Here is a 22,302-nt window from a genome sequence, read left to right as displayed (position 1 = left end):
GACACACTCATGTTAAGCACCGTTACATTGGCCATTAATCAGTGTGTTTTTCCACATACGCACGCACACGCACACACACACACACACACACGTTGCTGATTTAAAACAACTTGATTGATCCTTGTATTTACCCAAGGCAGCACCATTACTCAATTGCACTAAACCTCTCCTATGTGGACAGATGACACATATCAGGGTTGGTGTCAATTGTGAACAATAACTTTGAATTGAATTTGAATTGGCCACACCCCACAGGAAGAAGAAATTGAATATAATTTGAATCAACTGAGATGTGAAACATGAAAGTCTCATTAATTTGACAAATATTTTATAAAAAGGATATGCCACTTATTAATGCAAATAATACACATACCATATGAAATATACGTTTTATTATAACTGAAACATGTCAAACAGTATTTTTCTTTGTCATGAGATGTTAGATTGTTCCCTTCCATACTGCAGTGTTTGATCTAATGCATTATGGGAGAAAAAAAAACATTTCTTCTGATATTTCAAAACATTAAGGGAATTATTTCCAGACCACTGTAATTATTTAAAATTGTTAAAGAGAATGAGTTTTAAAGACGAAATGTTTCAACCTTATGCTAAATGGTATTGGTAACCATGCATGATGTCAAAATAAACATTGCTCTGGTGATGTGTAGAATAAATAAGGCATTTGGATTTCATTGAATTAAATTCTAATTCCTTTAATTCAAATTCTGCTTCCTGTGGGGTGTGGCCAATTAAAATTCAATTCAAATACAATAATTGAATTGCAATTCAATTCAAATTATTTTTCAAATAATTGAATTGGAATTAAAGAACAATTCACAACTCAATTCAGAATCGACCCCAACCCTGACACATATAACACGCATGCACTGAGTGCACAGTATGTGCATGTGCAAACAGGTGTGTGTTCATACCTTATACACATCCAGTATTCCACACTGGTAGTCAAAGCGTGTGTAGAGCTCGTTGAGCATGCTGATGACCTGCATGGGGGTACACTGGGCACACACTGCCGTGAAGCCCACGATGTCAGAGAACAACATGGTGACATCATCAAACTTCCTGGCGGGGACAGACTCCCCCTGCCACAGCTTCTGGGCCACGTCACCAGGAAAAATGGAGTAGAGAAGGTCTACTGTCCTCCTCTTCTCCTCTTCTAGAGCTTGGTGTGTCTTTTCTAGAGTGGCCTGGGGAAGAGCAGAGGGATATAGTAGAATGTGGATGATGGAGTAAAGGTTTAGTGACCGACGCGTCCCCTCTTCTTCTGAAGCCGGATCAGTCCACGGCTGAATATCTACATGACAGAATAATGAGTGTGAGCACACGTGTATGTGTGTGTGACTATGTGTGTGTGTACGTGTGTGTGTGTGTGTGTATTGCATGTGTGTGTGACTGTACCTTGAGTTTGTCCATCCTGTTCTTGAGGCCGTCCTGTGCCTTGGCCTGCTGTCCCACCAGTATGACGTCACGCGTGGCGTCGTGGATGGGGATGTCTGACAGGTAGAGGCCCCTGCCCATCAGCTCCTCCAGCTTGTCCACCCGGGGGGAACCCAGGAACATCAGAGTAGAGGATTCTGGGACATGAATCATCTGACCCTTCACCTCCATCACCTGGCAAAGACAAAGAGTAAAAGAGAGAGATCGAGAGAGTGAGGGGGGAGAAGACAGGGAGAGAGAGAAAAAAAAGAGAGAGAGGGGAGGGGGAGAAGACAGGGTGAGAGAGAGGTGGAGAGAGCAAGAGGGGGGAGAGAGGTAAAGAAAAAAAAGAGGGGAGGAGAAGACAGGGAGAGAGAGAGGTTGAGAGAGAGAGGTTGAGAGAGAGAGGGGGGGAGAGAAGACAGAGGTAGAGAGAGAGAGGTAGAGAGGGGAGAGAGAAGGGGGGGACAGAGAGGTTATTAATGTGATAAAGAGGTCAATGGAATGCAGACCGTGGGAAATACAGTGTGTTCAAAGTATTCACACTTTTTCCACATTTTGTTGTGTTACAAAGTGGGATTAAAATGTATTTAATTGTCATTTTTCTGTCAACAATCTACACAAAATACTCTGTCAATGTGGAAGAAACATTCGAACATATAAAAAAAACACTAATATATCTTGAAGTATTCAACCTCATGAGTCAATACATGTTAAAGATTTAGGAGATTCTGGATCTATCCCCACGGAGGGGCGCATGCATGGCGTTTCCATTATTTTGGTCAAACTCTTACCTGATCTATAAACACAAGCATAGAAAGACTATTCAGAAACGTTAAGAGGATGTTGTAGTCCAAACACGACAGTGATTTAGGCCTCCAGTTTTTTGAAGACCCTAATCCCCTTTCCAATGGGGATGTAGCGCTGCACATTCCAACACCATCTAGGCAACAAATGAGATGTGGTCACCCATTCTCCCATACACACCAGTTCAAGAGAACGCTGGCCCTGCGGTAATAAGTCCAGCTGTAGAAAACACAGGGTTAAATGAAGATGTGTTGAGGATTGAAAACATCTCTCTGGCTCTCAGCTGACTGAAAGAAGTCAGGTTTGTCTGCTACTGTATCTGTAGTTTAGTCTTTGGTTGCTCTGGTAGATTACCAGAATGTATGAAAAACATTCTCACCCAAGAAGAAAATATCTAACCAATAAAGTATTTGGACACACCTACTCATTCCACGGATTTTCTTTATTTCTAAAACATTTTACATTGTAAAATAATAGTGAAGACATCAAACTATGAAATAACACATATTGAATCATGCAGTAACCAAAAATGTGTTAAACAAATCAAAATATATTTTACATTTGAGATTCTTAAAAGTAGCCACCCTTAGCCTTAATGACAGCTTTGCATCCTCTCCCCCCCCCCGCCCCGTGTCAGATAGATTATTCCGCCTGTGAGCCCACTGCAGACCGATTTATTTATAGAACCCGCTCCTAGCTCTACATAACGCACACAACCTACATCTACAGAGATCTAACACACACACTACCTACATATAGTCTACATAGAGATAACACACACACACACACTACCTACATATAGTCTACAGAGAGGTAACACAAACACTACCTACATATAGTCTACATAGAGATAACACACACACACACTACCTACATATAGTCTACATAGAGATAACACACACACACACACACTACCTACATGTAGTCTACATAGAGATAACACACACACACTACCTACATATAGTCTACATAGAGATAACACACACACACTACCTACATATAGTCTACATAGAGATAACACACACACACACACTACCTACATATAGTCTACATAGAGATAACACACACACACACTACCTACATATAGTCTACATAGAGATAACACACACTACCTACATATAGTCTACATAGAGATAACACACACACACACACACTACCTACATATAGTCTACATAGAGATAACACACACACACACACTACCTACATATAGTCTACATAGAGATAACACACACACACTACCTACATATAGTCTACATAGAGATATAACACACACACATACTACCTACAAATAGTCTACATAGAGATAACACACACACACTACATACATATAGTCTACATAGAGATAACACACACTACCTACATATAGTCTACATAGAGATAACACAAACACTACCTACATATAGTCTACATAGAGATAACACACACACACTACCTACATATAGTCTACAGAGAGATAACACACACACACACTACCTACATATAGTCTACAGAGAGATAACACACACACACACTACCTACATATAGTCTACAGAGAGATAACACACACACACTACCTACATATAGTCTACATAGAGATAACACACACACACTACCTACATATAGTCTACAGAGAGATAACACAAACACACACTACCTACATATAGTCTACATAGATCTAACACACACACTACCTACATATAGTCTACAGAGAGACAGAGTACTGCACACACACTTAGTTACGGAAAGTAGATAGACACACACAAACACACATACACACTCATATACAGTGCATTCGGAAAGTATTCAGAACCCTTGACTTTTTCCACATCTTGCTACGTTACAGCCTTATTCTAAAATTGATTAGATTTGTTTTCTCATCAATCTACACACAATACCCCATAATGACAAAGCAAAGTTTATTAAAAGTTTATATAAAAAAAGAATAAATCCCTTATTTACATAAGTACTCAGACCCTTTGCTATGAGAGTCGTAATTGAGCTCAGGTGCATCCTGTTTCCATTGATCACATCCTTGAGATGTTTCTACAACTTGATTGGAGTCCACCTGGGAGGAATTCAATTGATTGGACATGATTTGGAAAGGCACACACCTGTCTACATAAGGTCCCACAGTTGACAGTGCATGTCAGAGCAAAAACCAAGTCATGAGGTCGAAGGAATTGTCCATTGAGCTTGGAGACAGGATTGTGTCAAACCACCATGACTCTTCCTAGAACAGGCTACCCGGCCAAACTGAGTAATCGGGGGAGAAGGGCCTTGGTCAGGGAGGTGACCAAGAACCCGATGGTCACTCTAACAGAGCTCAAGAGTTCCTCTGTGGAGATGAGAGAACCTTCTAGAAGGACATCTCTGCAGCACTCCACCAATCAGGCCTTTATGGTAGAGTGGATAGACAGAAGCCATTCCTCAGTAAAAGGCACATGACAGCCCGCTTGGAGTTTGCCAAAAGGCACCTAAAGACTCTCAGAACATGAGAAACAAGAACTTCTGGTCTGATGAAACCAAGATTGAACTCTTTGGCCTGAATGCCAAACGTCACGTATGGATGCAACCTGGCACCATCCCTTCGGTGAAGCATGGTGGTGGCAGCATCATGCTGCAGGGATGTTTTTCAGCGGCAGGGACTGGGAGACTAGTCAGGATCAAGGGAAAGATGAACGGAGCAAAGTACAGAGAGATCCTTGATGAAAACCTTCTCCAGGACCTCAGACCTGGGTGAAGATTCACTTTCCAACAGGACAACGACCCTAAGCACACAGCCAAGACAATGCAGGAGTGGCTTCGAGCTAAGTCTCTGAATGTCCTTCAGTGGCCCAGCCAGAGCCCAAACTTGAACCCGATCAAACATCTCTGGAGAGATCTAAAAATAGCTGTGCAGCGACGCTCCCCATCCAACCTGACAAAGCTTGAGAGTATCTGTAGAGAAGAATGGTAGAAACTCCCCAAATACAGGTGTGCCAAGCTTGTAGCGTTATACTCAAGAAGACTCAAGCCTGTAATCACTGCCAAAGGTGCTTCAACAAAGTACTGAGTAAAGGGTCTGAATATCTATGTACTTGCAAACATTTCTGAAAACCTATTTTTGCTTTGTCATTATGGGGTACTGTGTGTAGCTTGATGAGGGATAAAACTAATTCAATCAATATAGAATAAGACTGTAACATAACAAAATGTGGATAAAGTCAAGGGGTTTGAATACTTTCCGAATGCACTGTGTACTGTACAGTCGCAGTGTGTATTGTGGGAGGATGTGAGCAGGAGTTTTCTATGGCTGTGGCGGGCAGAGTGGGAGGAGTCACATGGCTGACACATTAATGGAAATCTCCATGGAGACGGCAGGAATACCACGAACACTGAAAATCCAAGCGACTGTGTCTCGGAAAACTACCCTCACACTTAACAGACAACTTACACACACACACACTCATATTCATATACAAACACATACAAGTATGAATTCATTGACACACAAACAATCACACACACAACCACTAATACACACACGCAAATGCACTTACCTATGTATGTTGAGTACTCTACCTGTATGTAACATGTAGAGCACTGGTCACCAACCTTTTCTGAGTCAAGGTCACTTTCGCAGTCAAAAAGCAAGCCAAGATCTACCGCTCAGAATTGTTTAAAACATAACTTAAAAAATGTAAAATTAACCTAATAAAAACAGTTGTGTAGGAATGAGGTTTGTGCAGTAGGCTTAATAAATTATCACAGCATTTTGGCTTAGGAAGGCCACCAAAAATTCTGAGATTTCCATCCCCAACTACAACATTTTCCGTCAAGATAGAACTGCCAAATGGGGAAGAGTTGCAATCTACTGTTGCCGCCTGTTATAGACCCCCCTCAGCTCCCAGGTGCGCCCAGGACACCATATGTGAATTGATTGCCGCCCATCTATCTTCAGAGTTCTTCCTGCTAGGTGACCTAAACTGGGATATGCTTAACACCCCGGCCGTCTTACAATCTAAGCCAGATGCCCTCAATCTTACACAAATTATCAAGGAACCCACCAGGTACAACCTTAAATGCGTAAACATGGGCACCCTCATTGATATTATCCTGACTAACTTGTTATCCAAACACCTCTGCTGTTTTCAATCAGGATCTCAGCTATCACTGCAACATTGCCTGCATCCGTTATGGGTCCGCGGTCAAATGACCACCCCTCATCACTGTCCAACGCTCCCTAAAACACTTCTGCGAGTAGGCCTTTCTAATTGACCTGGCCCGGGTATCCTGGAAGGATATTGACCTCATCCCGTCAGTAGAGGATGTCTGGTTGTTCGTTAAAAGTAATTTCCTCACCATCTTAACACAGTGTCGAAAGAAGGGCCAGATGTATACAGAATGGTGTTGTCTGCGTAGAGGTGGATCAAGGAATCACCCGCAGCAAGAGCGACATTGTTGATATATACAGAGAAAAGAGTCGGCCTGAGAATTGAACCCTGTGGTACCCCCATAGAGACAGCCAGATGTCCGGACAACAGGCCCTCTCCGATTTGGCACACTGAACTTTATCTGAGAAGTAGTTGGTGAACCAGGCGAGGCATTCATTTGAGAAACCAAGGCTGTTGAGTCTGCCGATAAGAATACAGTGATTGACAGAATCGAAAGCCTTGGCCAGGTTGATGAAGACGGCTGCACAGTACTGTCTTTTATTGCTAGTGGTTATGACATTGTTTAGGACATTGGGTGTGGCTGAGGTGCACCCGTGACCAGCTTGGAAACCGGATTGCACAGAGGAGAAGGTACGGTGGGATTTGAAAAGGTCCGTGATCTGTTTGTTAACTTGGCTTTCAAAGACTTTGGAAAGGCAGGGCAGGATGGATATAGGTCTGTAACAGTTTGGGTCTAGAGTGTCACTCCCTTTGAAGAGGGGGTTGACCGCGAAAGCTTTCCAATCTTCAGGAATCTCGGACGATACGAAAGAGAGGTTGAACAGACTAGTAATAGGGGTTGCAACAATGGCGGAGGATAATTTTATAAAGAGAGGGTCCAGGTTGTCTAGCCCAGCTGATTTGTACGGGTCCAGGTTTTGCAGCTCTTTCAGAACATCTGCTATCTGGATTTGGGTGAAGGAGAAGCTGGGTGTCAAGGGATGACACTGGAGAGGCGACACAGTTACGGGGAGTCAAACATTTAATAGGGAACGGACATAGAACGAGACAAGAACAGCGTTAGCACAGGGGGAACAAAGACAAATTAGAATTAATGCAGCAGCGGGGAACAGAGCTGGGGAACTGACAAATATAGGGAAGGTAATAAACAGGTGACTGAGTGAGTCCAGGTGAGTCCAATATCCCCCCTGGCGCCCTCGAGCGCCAGGGAGGAAGAGTGGGAGCAGGCGTGACACTGGGGAGGCTTGGGCAAGTAGCTGCGGGGGGTGCGGAGCTGTTGGCCGGGGTTGGGGTAGCCAGGAGGAAAGCATGGCCAGCCGTAGAGAAATGCTTATTGAAATTCTCGATTATCATGGATTTATCGGTAGTGACATTGTTTCCTAGCCTCAGTGCAGTGGGCAGCTGGGAGGAGGTGCTTTTATTCTCCATGGACGTTACAGTGTCCCAAAGCTTTTTGGAGTTAGAGCTACAGGATGCAAATTTCTGTTCGAAAGAGCTAGCCTTTGCTTTCCTAACTGACTGTGTGTATTGGTTCCTGAAAATGTGCATATCGCGGGGACAATTCGATGCTAGTGCAGTACGCCACAGGATGTTTTGTGCTGGTCGAGGGCAGTCAGGTTTGGAGTGAACCAATGGCTATATCTGTTCTTAGTTCTACATTTTTGAAAAGGGGCATGCTTATTTTATGTCATACAACACTCCTTCCGTGGCCACCAACTGCTCTTCAACGCTAGTAAAACTAAATGCATACTTTTCGACCGATCGCTGTCCGCACCCGCCCGCCCGACTAGCATCACTACTCTGGACGGTTCTGACTTAGAATATGTGGACAAGTACAAATACCTAGATGTCTGTTTAGACTGTAAACTCTCCTTCCAGACTCATATTAAGCATCTCCAATCCAAAATTCAATCTATAATTGGCTTCCTATTTCGCAACAAAGCCCCCTTCACTCACGCTGCCGAACATACCCTCATAAAACGGACTATCCTCCCGATCCTCAACTTCGGTGATGTCATTTACAAAACAGCCTCCAACACTCTACTCACCAAACTGGATGCAGTCTATCAAAGTGCCATCCGTTTTGTCACCAAAGCCCCATATACCAGCCACCACTGCGACCTGTATGATCTCGTCGGCTGGCCCTCGCTACATATTCATCACCAGACCCACTGGCTCCAGGTCATCTATAAGTCTTTGCTAGGTAAAGCTCCGCCTTATCTCAGCTCACTGCTCACCATAACAACACCCACCCGTAGCACACGCTCCAGCAGGTATATTTCACTGGTCATCCCCAAAGCCAACACTTCCTTTGGCCGCCTTTCCTTCCAGTTCTCTGCTGCCAATAACTGGAACGAATTGCAAAATCGCTGAAGCTGGAGACTTATATTTCCCTCACTAACTTTAAACATCAACTATCTGAGCAGCTTACCGATCACTGCAGCTGTACATAGTCCATCTGTAAATAACCCACCCAACTACCTACCTCATCCCCATATTGTTTTAATTTACTTTTTGCTCTTTTGCACACCAGTATTTATACTTGCACATCATCATCTGCACATCTATCACTCCAGTGTTATTTGCTAAATTGTAATTACTTCACTACTATGGCCTATTTATTGCCTTACCTACTTACGCCATTTGCACACACTGTACATAGATTTTTCTATTGTGCTATTGACTGTACGTTTGTTTATCTCACGTGTAACTCTGTGTTGTTGTTTTTTGTCGCACTGCTTTGCTTTATCTCGGCCAGGTCACAGTTGTAAATGAGAACTTGTTCCCAACTGGCCTACCTGGTTAAATAAAGGTGAAATAAAATAAATAAACAATATGCCTGGCCCGCCAACATTGTTCTTCTCAGACCATATTATATTTCAAAACTCAAGCTTTGATAACAGAATTGATCAGTTGTTGTATCACTTGTGAGGCACAGCTTAGCATAAATTGAACTAATCTGCAAATAATTTGCTTTTTTATTTTACTGGACTGACGGTACCTGCATATGATGGTCATGGTGCTTTTGGGAACAAAAAAAACCTGAGGTCAAATCACGACGTCAATGATCTTCAGGTCGCAACGTCAGAGCTCTAGAAACATGCCCTAGTTTCCGACATGGAATTCCGAGTTTGATGACTGATTTTTCCGAGTCGGATCTCAAACGTTCCCAGTTGTCTTGAACGCACTGAAGTCGGAAGTCAGAGATTTCTGAGTTCCCAGTTGTTTTGAACACAGCATTAGTCTCAGCGGAGGGAGGGAGAGAGCAGCAGAGGGTCCGCCTCTCACTGGCCCTGCTCTCTCCTTCCTTTCCTACAGTGAGACTGACCAGAGAGAGGGGGCACCGTCTTACACCTGATGGAAAAACTCGAGTCACACCACATCTGCGTCATGCACAAATTCATGTTGTTCCTATGACCAGAGAAAGTGAAATATTTATTGATATTAAAATAGACAGAACGAGCTCCAAATAATAATACAAATGCAGGGCTATCGATACACTTGGCTACTCATTTATTGCAGCTGCAGTGCAAGTGGGAGTAGGGAGAACCGTGTTTTATGTTTTGTAATAGTGCAGAATAAAAACTTAACCATGAAGTCACTCATAAAAACAGCAGCTCTTTGCTGTATTCTTTGACAGTCTCTCTCTGATCAAAGTTTTAAAAGTTAGGAAATCTTACATAGGCTAGTATGTGGCCAGGGTCGTGGAAGCTCTAGGCACGGTGATTTGAGCTATCTGATTGGCCAGCGCAGTAGGCACACTCAATTTAGCCACAGATCTCCCCGTCCACCGGGTAGGTGGAGTTTGTCTTTTCAGACAAATGAAATGGTTCAAAAGCGGAACACTTTGCCTACCCAGTGTGCAGAGCTTCTGAATCAAGTGCACCTATCTTAAACAGCACAACAAGAATAACAAAAAAAAAGAGTGCAACCTTTATCAAATACAACTCTGTGTCTTTATCAAATACAACTCTGTGTCTTTATCAAATACAACTCTGTGTCTTTATCAAATACAACTCTGTGTCTTCATCAAATACAACTCTGTGTCTTCATCAAACACTATCAGCAGCACAACAGTAACACAGATCAGTAACACACATCCACACAGACCACAGAGAACCACAGCCCCACTCTCAACCAGAGGACAGAGAAGGAGAACAGAGAGATGGAGAGAGAGAAAGAGAGAGTGAGAGAATGAGAGATAGACAGAGAAAGTGAGAGAGAAAAGGAGAGGTGGGCAGAGAGGGAAAAACAGAGAGAGAAAAAGAGGATTTAAGCAGACTGGCGTGTAAACAGACTCATTTGCATAGAAGTACAGAGCACAAGTCAATGAGTCACTTACACACACATACACACACACACACTGTCACGTCCTGACCAATATTTAGGTATTATTTGTATTATATTTGGTCAGGACGTGGCAGAGGTATATTTGTTTTGTATTATGGGGTTTTGTGTGTGGTGTAGTGGGGGGGGTGTTAGTTTTGGTATAGGTTCTAGGTTTGGTTTTCTATGTGTAGTTTTGGGTGCTGGACTCTCAATTGGAGGCAGGTGTTTCTAGTTGCCTCTGATTGGGAGTCCTATAAGTAGGTGTGTATTTGTTTGGTTGGTTGTGGGTAGTTGTTTTTTGCACTGCTAGGTATAGCCTGCGAAACGGTCATTCGTTGTTCTTGTTTTCACGTGTTCTCATTCAGTTACTAAATCATGATGTTGAACACGCAACCCGCTGCGTATTGGTCCACTTTCTCCGACAGCGATTTCGTTATATCGTCAGACGACGAAGAAATCTGTGACACACACACACACACACACAAATGCACGAAGCCTGCTCACAGACACACACAGGTAGACAAAGACATCCACACAGCCAGGCATCCTGAAACATGGTATCCCACTATATGCCCACTCAGATCTATGTAAAAATCCTGTGAGACCTTAAGGCCAACCTGTCCTCAGACACCTTCTTCTCAAGCCCAACTCTGCTGGCGTCTGGCGCTTTACAATGTTGATTTCTCCGCTGCTCTGTTGCTCTGTTATTGTGGAGGCTGTTTTACAAGACAAGGCCATGCGTGTGTGTGTGTGCACGTGTGTGTGTTTGTGCGCGCTTGTGTGACAGGGAACAAAGAAGATTGAGACATTTAGTGAACCTTTGATCCGATGCCCCCCTCAACACTGTGATGTTTGTTGTTTGTTGTTCAGAAGAACAAAAAGAGAGGAGGCTTTGAAAGTCACTGCTCTCCCTTTCTCTCTGGGTCATATTTACACAACAGAGAGTGGAGACAGTGACCATATGACACAACACCAGCAGTAAAAACAGATACATGATGGGGGGGTTCTGGTTAGGTGCTGTGAGTAAGGGAGTGGGGGTTCTGGTTAGGTGCTGTGAGTAGAGGAGTGGGGGTTCTGGTTAGGTGCTGTGAGTAAGGGAGTGGGGGTTCTGGTTAGGTGCTGTGAGAATGAGGGTGGGGGTTCTGGTTAGGTGCTGTGAGTAGGGGGGTGGGGGTTCTGGTTAGGTGCTGTGAGGAGGGGAGTGGGGGTTCTGGTTAGGTGCTGTGAGTAAGGGAGTGGGGGTTCTGGTTAGGTGCTGTGAGTAGGGGGGTTCTGGTTGGTGCTGTGAGTAGGGGGGTGGGGGTTCTGGTTAGGTGCTGTGAGTAGGGGGGTGGGGGTTCTGGTTAGGTGCTGTGAGTAGGGGGGTGGGGGTTCTGGTTAGGTGCTGTGAGTAGGGGGTGGGGGTTCTGGTTAGGTGCTGTGAGTAAGGGAGTGGAGGTTCTGGTTAGGTGCTGTGAGAATGAGGGTGGGGGTTCTGGTTAGGTGCTGTGAGTAGGGGGGTGGGGGTTCTGGTTAGGTGCTGTGAGGAGGGGAGTGGGGGTTCTGGTTAGGTGCTGTGAGTAAGGGAGTGGGGGTTCTGGTTAGGTGCTGTGAGTAGGGGGGTTCTGGTTGGTGCTGTGAGTAGGGGGGTGGGGGTTCTGGTTAGGTGCTGTGAGTAGGGGGGTGGGGGTTCTGGTTAGGTGCTGTGAGTAGGGGGGTGGGGGTTCTGGTTAGGTGCTGTGAGTAGGGGGTGGGGGTTCTGGTTAGGTGCTGTGAGTAGGGGGGTGGGGGTTCTGGTTAGGTGCTGTGAGGAGGGGGGTGGGGGTTCTGGTTAGGTGCTGTGAGTAGGGGGGTGGGGGTTCTGGTTAGGTGCTGTGAGTAGGGGGGTGGGGGTTCTGGTTAGGTGCTGTGAGTAGGGGGGTTCTGGTTAGGTGCTGTGAGTAGGGGCTGGGGGTTCTGGTTAGGTGCTGTGAGTAGGGGGGTGGGGGTTCTGGTTAGGTGCTGTGAGTAGGGGGGTTCTGGTTAGGTGCTGTGTGTAGGGGGGTGGGGGTTCTGGTTAGGTGCTGTGAGTAGGGGGGGTTCTGGTTAGGTGCTGTGAGTAGGGGGGGGTTCTGGTTAGGTGCTGTGAGTAGGGGGGGGGTTCTGGTTAGGTGCTGTGAGTAGGGGGGTGGGGGTTCTGGTTAGGTGCTGTGAGTAGGGGAGTGGGGGTTCTGGTTAGGTGCTGTGAGTAGGGGAGTGGGGGTTCTGGTTAGGTGCTGTGAGTAGGGGGTTCTGGTTAGGTGAAGGGGGATTTACTGGTTAGAGGAAAAGGAAGGGGCAGACAGGGGTTTGGAGTGAAGGAGCTAGAGAGAGAGAGATGAGGGCAGTCCTGACGGCATGTCAGTAAGATGTCTCTTCTGTGTGCAGAAAGGTGTACACACAGAGCTGGAGGTCTGGGCTCTCAGCATCAGTAATAACTGTGTGTGTGTGTGTATGTGTGTGTGTGTGTGTGAGAGAGAGGGAAGTTAAAGGAGTAAAGGAAAAGGAGAGTGAGACATTGGTACCACATTCAGAGACAAAACTTGTTCCCCCTCAGGAGACTGAAAAGATTTGGCATGGGTCCTCAGATCCTCAAAAAGTTCTACAGCTGCACCATCGAGAGCATCCTGACTGGATGCATCACTGCCTGGTATGGCAAGTGCTCTGCCTCCGACCGCAAGGCACTACAGAGGGTAGTGCGTATGGCCCAGTACATCACTGGGGCCATGCTTCTTGCCATCCAGGACCTCTATACCAGGCGGTGTCAGAGAAAGGCCCTAAAAATTTTCAAAGACTCCAGCCACCCCAGTCATAGACTGTTCTCTCTACTACCGCATGACAAGCGGTACCAGAGGGCCAAGTCTAAGATCAAAAGGCTTCTTAACAGCTTCTACACCCAAGCCATAAGAGTCCTGAACAGCTAATCAAATGGCTACCCAGAGTATTTGCATTGCCCCCCCCACTCTTTTATGCTGCTGCTAATCTCTGTTTATTATCTATGCATATTCAGTTTAACTCTACCTACATGTATATATTACCTCAATTACCTCGTCTAACCTGTGCCCACGCACATTGACTGTACCAGTAACCCCTGTATATAGCCTCGCTATTGTTATTTACTGCTGCTCTTTAACTTTTCATTTTTTTACTTAACACTTATTTTTCTTCAAACTGCATTGTTGGTTAAGGGCTTGTAAATAAGCATTTCACTGTACGGTCTACTACACCTGTTGTATTCGGCGCATTTGATTTGAAGCACGGTTGTGGCAGCATCATGATGTGGGGATGTTTTTCAGCGGCAGGAACTGGGAGACTAGTCAGGATTGAGGGGAAGATGAACGGAACAAAGTACAGAGTGATTCTTGATGAAAACCTGCTCCAGAGCGCTTAGGAGCTCAGACTGGGGCGAAAGTTCCCCAACCAACGGGACAATGACCCTTAGCATGCAGCCAAGGCAATCCAGGAGTGGCTTCGGGACAAGTCTCTGAATGTCCTTGAGTGGCCCAGTCAGGGCCCAGACTTGAACACGATCAAAAATCTCTGGGGAGACCTGAAAATAGCTGTGCATTGATGCTCCCCATCCAACCTGACAGAGCTTGAGAGTATCTGTAGAGAAGAATGGGAGAAACTCCCCAAATACAGGTGTGCCAAGCTTGTAGCGTCATACCCAGTAAGACTCGAGCCTGTAATTGCTGCCAAAGGTGCTTCAACAAAGTACTGAGTAAAGGGTCTGAATACTTTTGTAAATGTAATATTTCCGGGGGGGTTTTTGTATACCTTTTTCCTTTGTCAGTATGGTATACTGTGTGTAAATTGATGAGGGGAAAAACTATCGAATCAAATTTAGAATAAGGCTGTAACGTAACAAAATGTGGAAAAAGTCAAAGGGTCTGAATACTTTCTGAATGCATTTTAGATCACTGTCCCTGGTCTGACTATTAAAGGTCAACTGCCCCTTAGAACCAACTTCTGTAGTTTTAAATGACCTCTGTGTCATCGATATGAGAAAGAAACATTCATTGTAGTGTCAAAATGTACTACAATGTGTAAATAGGGCAGTTTTGGTCATAAAGTCAGAGTTTGGTAAGTGACTGCATCATGATTTACTTGAGGGTTTGGTTTGGATTACAATTATGTTAACAATTTATGCCCCCTTTTGTCTAATTATAGGTGGTGACACTGTGTTTCCTTGGAAAAGACTGGGCGAGTTCGCTCTGCATAGCCCCGTGCTCCTTAGGAGGACCAATGGAATGGTTGAAAATGAGCAAACCCTGCACACCCGGGGCACCGGGTCACGCAAAACAAACTTCCCCAGTGAAACCTCTGCTCCAGACAAGACGTGTGGTTAGTACTTGTCCTTGCTCGAGAAATAGCTACTCAGGTGAAAATGGGCTTCCATAAAGTTGGTCAACCATCTTATGGATTACATTCGACAGGTTTCTACCGTCAAACCAAACCTGAATCTGGTGTGTTGTTGATAAGTAGCTAAGTTTTGTTTATAGCTAGCTAGCTACATGCTGCATGTCATTATTATCCGCTCTGACACTAGTCTATGATACTGTGATTTAACTATCTGAATACATAGCCTTTTCTTAATGTGTAATGTGCGAAGAAGAAGATTTGTATTGCTAACGTTGCACCTGACGACAGGTTTGATCCTTGCTAGCTAAAGTTTGACCTTATTATGTCCCTTTTTTGACAGACCTCCTCCTGATGCAAACATAAATACACAAAGACACACTCACTAATGACAGACTCACAAATGACAGACTCACTAATGACACACACTCACTAATGACACACACTCACTAATGACACACACTCACTAATGACACACACTCACTAATGACACACACTCACTAATGACAGACTCACTGATGACACACTCACTGATGACAGAATCACTGATGACAGAATCACTAATGACAGAATCACTAATGACACACTCACTAATGACACACTCACTAATGACACACTCACTAATGAAACACTCACTAATGACAGACTTAGATTCAGATTGCTGCAGGAACACGATGGTGTCCTTACCACTGCCGGGGTTTACAGTGTTAATGCCACAGTAACACAGTGTGTGTGTGTGTGTGTGTGTGTGTGTGTGTGTGTGTGTGTGTGTGTGTGTGTGTGTGTGTGTGTGTGTGTGTGTGTTAGGGAAAGGCCAACCTGGTCACCACAAGTCAGTATTCGATGTCCATCCATATCTGAGGACGTTGGGAGATGATGGGGCAACACTCTTACCCTAAAGTAGCTATTGGTTTTGCTAAGGCCTTGTGGACGGGGATGGCAAGTTCCAATCCAGCGATATGAAGTTGTTTTTGATATTTCTGTTTAAGCCTATCCCAAACCTTAACCCTTACCTTAACCATTCTGAGTTAACGCCTAACGTTAAGATTTCAGAGTTAATGCCTAACGTTAAGATTTCAGAGTTAATGCCTAATATTAACCCTAGCCTTAAAAATTCTGAGTTAATGCCTAATATTAACCCTAGCCTTAAGAATTCAGAGTTAATGCCTAATATTAACCCTAGCCTTAAGAATTCAGAGTTAATGCCTAATATTAACCCTAGCCTTAAAAATTCAGAGTTAATGCCAAAATGTAACCTTAAACACTTAGACATTTGACGTTTGGAACAATTTCAAAATTTGACGTTTGGAACAATTTCGAAATTTGACGTTAGAGAAACATGGATGAACGACTAATTCTGACATGAGACTGTGAGAGCTAGTTGGGAAAGGCAGGTGGTTGTGTTATTCCACCTGAGGTGTGTGTGTTTCTGCTAACTCAGTCAGAATTGACCTGCTCTACACTTCACACTGCTTTTTGATTCATCACCGTGGTTACCCAACCATCGTCAAAATAGAGACACGGGTGACGCACAGAGACATATTTCATCTGCAATAACTGTATTTTTATGTGTGTGTGTGTGTGTGTGTGTGTGTGTGTGTGTGTGTGAAAGGGGCCCAACCAAGCTAAAATGGTCAAACCCAGGCCCAACTAAGGTCCTCTAAAACAGGGGACTAATATTGTATTCTCAAAGATAGGAAAGCAGAAAGGGTTATGTAGTGACACTCATATCTGCCTGAGAGGGGAACCCTGTGAGAGAACGCCAGCCGAGTGGGAGGGAGGAGAGAAAGATAAAAGCGAGGGAGTGAGTGGGAGAGAGGGAGATAGAGAGATGTAGTGATGCACGAGTTCAGACTGCGGAGAGGAGCTCCTGGTACTGTACAAAAAAGAGCGTGTGTGTGTGTGTGTGTGTGTGTGTGTGTGTGTCTGTGCATGCAGGGGACAGCCACAGCAGATAAGAGCCAATACAGAGGATCACAGATGATTTGGGTTTGGGGAGATTTTCAGTCCGTGATGTGTCCCTCTGAAACCCCCTGCAACAACACAGCCATCCATTTAAAACCCCGTACGGAGCAGAAACAACTATAGGAACACACACACACCTACTAAACTGTGTACATTTGTGTTGGAATTCTCAATATTAGCTGATCTTGTGCAGATTCATTATAGAGCAATCATGCATTGATATGGTAAATATAATTTACTAGGCTCTGTAACGTATTCTCCCTGCATGCAAATCTTTCAACTCAACGTATGGTAAAAAACCAGTAGCTTGGAAAGATGGTTCGTTCTGCAAAGTAGCAGACCTTAAGGTATCTTTTCAACTTATTGCAATCAAAAATATGTAAATGTTCAACTAATATCACCAGGTGGCGTACAGATAACACAGTGTTACTAGAAGACAGAAACCTGACCTGAAAAGACTCCCTGAACACAGTCAGTTAAAAGCATTCAAATGAGTTCAGCTGGGACAGATGGCTCTCCAGAGGACAACTAACCTACAGAAATAGTCTGGTAGAAAAGGACAGACAAATCCAAGAACAACTAGGAAACAACACAGACTTTTAAAGCTATAACCCAGAGGAACATAACTAATTTACGAGAAAAAGACAGGAAGACTGGAATAGAAGAAATTATAAAGAAGAAGCAGAGCAGTGTGTGTAGCTTGTTGACAGGGGAGACTGTAGATAGAGGATGGAGAGAGCAGTGTGTGTAGCTTGTTGACAGGGGAGACTGTAGATAGAGGATGGAGAGAGCAGTGTGTGTAGCTTGCTGACAGGGGAGACTGTAGATAGAGGATGGAGAGAGCAGTGTGTGTAGCTTGCTGACAGGGGAGACTGTAGATAGAGGATGGAGAGAGGAGTGTGTGTAGCTTGTTGACAGGGGAGACTGTAGATAGAGGACGGAGAGAGCAGTGTGTGTAGCTTGCTGACAGGGGAGACTGTAGATAGAGGACGGAGAGAGCAGTGTGTGTAGCTTGTTGACAGGGGAGACTGTAGATAGAGGATGGAGAGAGCAGTGTGTGTAGCTTGTTGACAGGGGAGACTGTAGATAGAGGATGGAGAGAGCAGTGTGTGTAGCTTGTTGACAGGGGAGACTGTAGATAGAGGATGGAGAGAGCAGTGTGTGTAGCTTGCTGACAGGGGAGACTGTAGATAGAGGACGGAGAGAGCAGTGTGTGTAGCTTGCTGACAGGGGAGACTGTAGATAGAGGATGGAGAGAGCAGTGTGTGTAGCTTGCTGACAGGGGAGACTGTAGATAGAGGATGGAGAGAGCAGTGTGTGTAGCTTGTTGACAGGGGAGACTGTAGATAGAGGACGGATAGAGCAGTGTGTGTAGCTTGCTGACAGGGGAGACTGTAGATAGAGGATGGAGAGAGCAGTGTGTGTAGCTTGTTGACAGGGGAGACTGTAGATAGAGGATGGAGAGAGCAGTGTGTGTAGCTTGTTGACAGGGGAGACTGTAGATAGAGGACGGAGAGAGCAGTGTGTGTAGCTTGCTGACAGGGGAGACTGTAGATAGAGGATGGAGAGAGCAGTGTGTGTAGCTTGCTGACAGGGGAGACTGTAGATAGAGGATGGAGAGAGCAGTGTGTGTAGCTTGCTGACAGGGGAGACTGTAGATAGAGGATGGAGAGAGCAGTGTGTGTAGCTTGTTGACAGGGGAGACTGTAGATAGAGGACGGAGAGAGCAGTGTGTGTAGCTTGTTGACAGGGGAGACTGTAGATGGAGGATGGAGAGAGCAGTGTGTGTAGCTTGCTGACAGGGGAGACTGTAGATAGAGGATGGAGAGAGCAGTGTGTGTAGCTTGCTGACAGGGGAGACTGTAGATAGAGGATGGAGAGAGCAGTGTGTGTAGCTTGCTGACAGGGGAGACTGTAGATAGAGGATGGAGAGAGCAGTGTGTGTAGCTTGCTGACAGGGGAGACTGTAGATAGAGGATGGAGAGAGCAGTGTGTGTAGCTTGTTGACAGGGGAGACTGTAGATAGAGGATGGAGAGAGCAGTGTGTGTAGCTTGCTGACAGGGGAGACTGTAGATAGAGGATGGAGAGAGCAGTGTGTGTAGCTTGCTGACAGGGGAGACTGTAGATAGAGGATGGAGAGAGCAGTGTGTGTAGCTTGCTGACAGGGGAGACTGTAGATAGAGGATGGAGAGAGCAGTGTGTGTAGCTTGCTGACAGGGGAGACTGTAGATAGAGGATGGAGAGAGCAGTGTGTGTAGCTTGCTGACAGGGGAGACTGTAGATAGAGGACGGATAGAGCAGTGTGTGTAGCTTGTTGACAGGGGAGACTGTAGATAGAGGATGGAGAGAGCAGTGTGTGTAGCTTGTTGACAGGGGAGACTGTAGATAGAGGACGGAGAGAGCAGTGTGTGTAGCTTGCTGACAGGGGAGACTGTAGATAGAGGATGGAGAGAGCAGTGTGTGTAGCTTGCTGACAGGGGAGACTGTAGATAGAGGATGGAGAGAGCAGTGTGTGTAGCTTGCTGACAGGGGAGACTGTAGATAGAGGATGGAGAGAGCAGTGTGTGTAGCTTGTTGACAGGGGAGACTGTAGATAGAGGACGGAGAGAGCAGTGTGTGTAGCTTGTTGACAGGGGAGACTGTAGATGGAGGATGGAGAGAGCAGTGTGTGTAGCTTGCTGACAGGGGAGACTGTAGATAGAGGATGGAGAGAGCAGTGTGTGTAGCTTGCTGACAGGGGAGACTGTAGATGGAGGATGGAGAGAGCAGTGTGTGTAGCTTGCTGACAGGGGAGACTGTAGATAGAGGATGGAGAGAGCAGTGTGTGTAGCTTGCTGACAGGGGAGACTGTAGATAGAGGATGGAGAGAGCAGTGTGTGTAGCTTGCTGACAGGGGAGACTGTAGATAGAGGATGGAGAGAGCAGTGTGTGTAGCTTGCTGACAGGGGAGACTGTAGATAGAGGACGGAGAGAGCAGTGTGTGTAGCTTGCTGACAGGGGAGACTGTAGATAGAGGATGGAGAGAGCAGTGTGTGTAGCTTGCTGACAGGGGAGACTGTAGATGGAGGATGGAGAGAGCAGTGTGTGTAGCTTGCTGACAGGGGAGACTGTAGATAGAGGATGGAGAGAGCAGTGTGTGTAGCTTGCTGACAGGGGAGACTGTAGATAGAGGATGGAGAGAGCAGTGTGTGTAGCTTGCTGACAGGGGAGACTGTAGATAGAGGATGTTATACAACAGGACCATTTTAGCCTCTTTTTCTGATGCGCCCACACACACACACACACACACACACACACACAGACACACACACACAGTACATAAATACCTTCTCCTTGGTGCCTGACTGGGAGCAGTCTGGCCGGGTGCGGATGGTGAAAGGGGAGGCCAGGCGCAGCAATATGGCCTGGAAGGTGGGCGGGATCCTGGGGGAGATAATCTCAAAGCAGTCCCTGAAGGAGAAGGTCCGGTGAGGCTCGATCCGTGCCTGCCTTCTCAGACCTTCCCCTAGCTGCAGCAGCTCCATGCTGGGGCCTAACACCAGGTGGAAGGGGAAGGCCCTGCAGAATGTTGCTGGACCAATGCGCAGGTCAGTGGGGGAGAGGGAGAGGGGCGGGAGGGTCTGCTTGGAGGTCTCTGTTGGAAGAGTGACAGAGGAGGGAGGGATGTAGGGAGGGGAGGGTGAGGTTTCTCTGATGAGGAATGAGAGGCAGACGGGGGCAGACGGGGAAGGGGGTGATGGAGAGGGGGTCGGTGTAGGGGGGGAGTCTCCTCCTGAGTGTTCTGCGTCCTCATTGGGCAACAAGGGCGCTAGGGGAGCGGCTTCCTTCACCACAACTTGGGAGTGGAAGATTCGGCGTGCGACGGCTCGGATCAGACCAGGCATAGCCAATCCCACGACAGGGGCGGGGTTAAAGCAGTGGAGGAGAAGAAGCTTTCCTCCCACCCTCTCCCTTCCTCCTCCTCCTCCTCTCTCCTCCTCGTGAGGGTCTTTGCATTGAAAGGAGGGGCTCTCTGAAGAGGCGCGGCGTCCGGTCGAGGTTCTGATGTGTTCTAAGATGGCGTCAAAGCCGTTAAAGAAGTCCTGCAGGTTCCCTCCCACCGCTCTTAGAACCCGCTCATTCTCCTCGAAACACAGACCGAAGAACTCCTCCCCGAAACGCTCCCTCAGCTCACAGAACCGCACACCTAGAACACAGCACCACCAGAATATCAGGACAACGTAAGGACAACACAACCTCAGGACAACATAAGGACAACACAACAACCTCAGGACAACGTAAGGACAACACAACCACAACCTCAGGACAACATAAGGACAACAACAACAACAATCTCAGGACACCATGAGGGCAACACAACCACAACCTCAGGACAACGTAAGGACAACACAACCACAATCTCAGGACACTGTAAGGACAACACAACGACAACGTAAGAACAACACAACCACAACCTCAGGACAACATAAGGACAACACAACAACAACCTCAGGACAACGTAAGGACAACACAACCACAACCTCAGGACAACGTAAGGACAACACAACCACAACCTCAGGACAACGTAAGGACAACACAACCACAACCTCAGGACAACGTAAGGACAACACAACAACAACCTCAGGACACCGTAGGGACAACACAACCACAACCTCAGGACAACGTAAGGACAACACAACCACAACATCAAAGTAAACGAACACAGCTGGAGTGCCATGGCTGGGCTGTAGGGAGTTATTTACTGTGAAGGACAAGCAGAGCAGAACACTGATCTTGAGTCAGCTTTAGAGCACATACACACACACAGCTGCTGTTTTTCTGACTGATCAGTCAACCCTGATGCATAACAAACAGAGAGAACACAACAGGCTGGACAACACACAAAAAACGACAAACCACACACACACACACACACACACACACACACACACACACACAGGTGGGTTAGGTAATGAGGGTATGGTGAAGAGCATGCTGACATTTACAGGCATGTCACGGCTGAGACAGCGATGGAGAGAGGGAGGTAGAGAGACATGGAGAGGGAGGTAAAGAGACATGGAGAGAGGGAGGTAGAGAGAGATGGTGGGAGGGAGGTAGACAGACAGACAGAAGAAGGTAGAAGTAGATGGAGGAAGGTAGAGGGAGATGGAGGGAGGGAGGGAGGTAGATGGAGGGAGTGAGGTAGAGGGAGATGGAGGGAGTGAGGTAGAGGGAGATGGAGGGTGGAAGGTAGAGAGACGGAGGGAGGGAGGAATGTAGTGCAAGGAAGATAGAGAG

At 46.1% G+C, this 22,302-nt stretch overlaps 1 protein-coding gene across 1 annotated transcript in view; it reads right to left on the bottom strand.

Annotated features, from left to right (window-relative positions):
- gucy1a2 (guanylate cyclase 1, soluble, alpha 2) overlaps positions 1 to 21,371 on the bottom strand; it is a 56,036-nt gene extending 34,665 nt beyond the window's left edge. The window contains exons 1-4 of the mRNA XM_029716104.1: positions 21,367 to 21,371; positions 20,352 to 21,261; positions 1,417 to 1,629; positions 933 to 1,205 (exon numbers count right to left, since the gene is read on the bottom strand). Coding sequence (XP_029571964.1) covers positions 933 to 1,205; positions 1,417 to 1,629; positions 20,352 to 21,261; positions 21,367 to 21,371 — 1,401 coding nt within the window. The remainder of the gene's footprint in view (positions 1 to 932; positions 1,206 to 1,416; positions 1,630 to 20,351; positions 21,262 to 21,366) is intronic.
- Positions 21,372 to 22,302: the final 931 nt, after the last annotated feature.

The sequence above is a fragment of the Salmo trutta genome, chromosome 26 (assembly GCF_901001165.1).
Source record: "Salmo trutta chromosome 26, fSalTru1.1, whole genome shotgun sequence".
Lineage (NCBI taxonomy): Eukaryota > Metazoa > Chordata > Actinopteri > Salmoniformes > Salmonidae > Salmo > Salmo trutta.
Note: the sequence above shows the minus strand (reverse complement) of the source record. Positions and strands in the feature narration are given on the sequence as shown.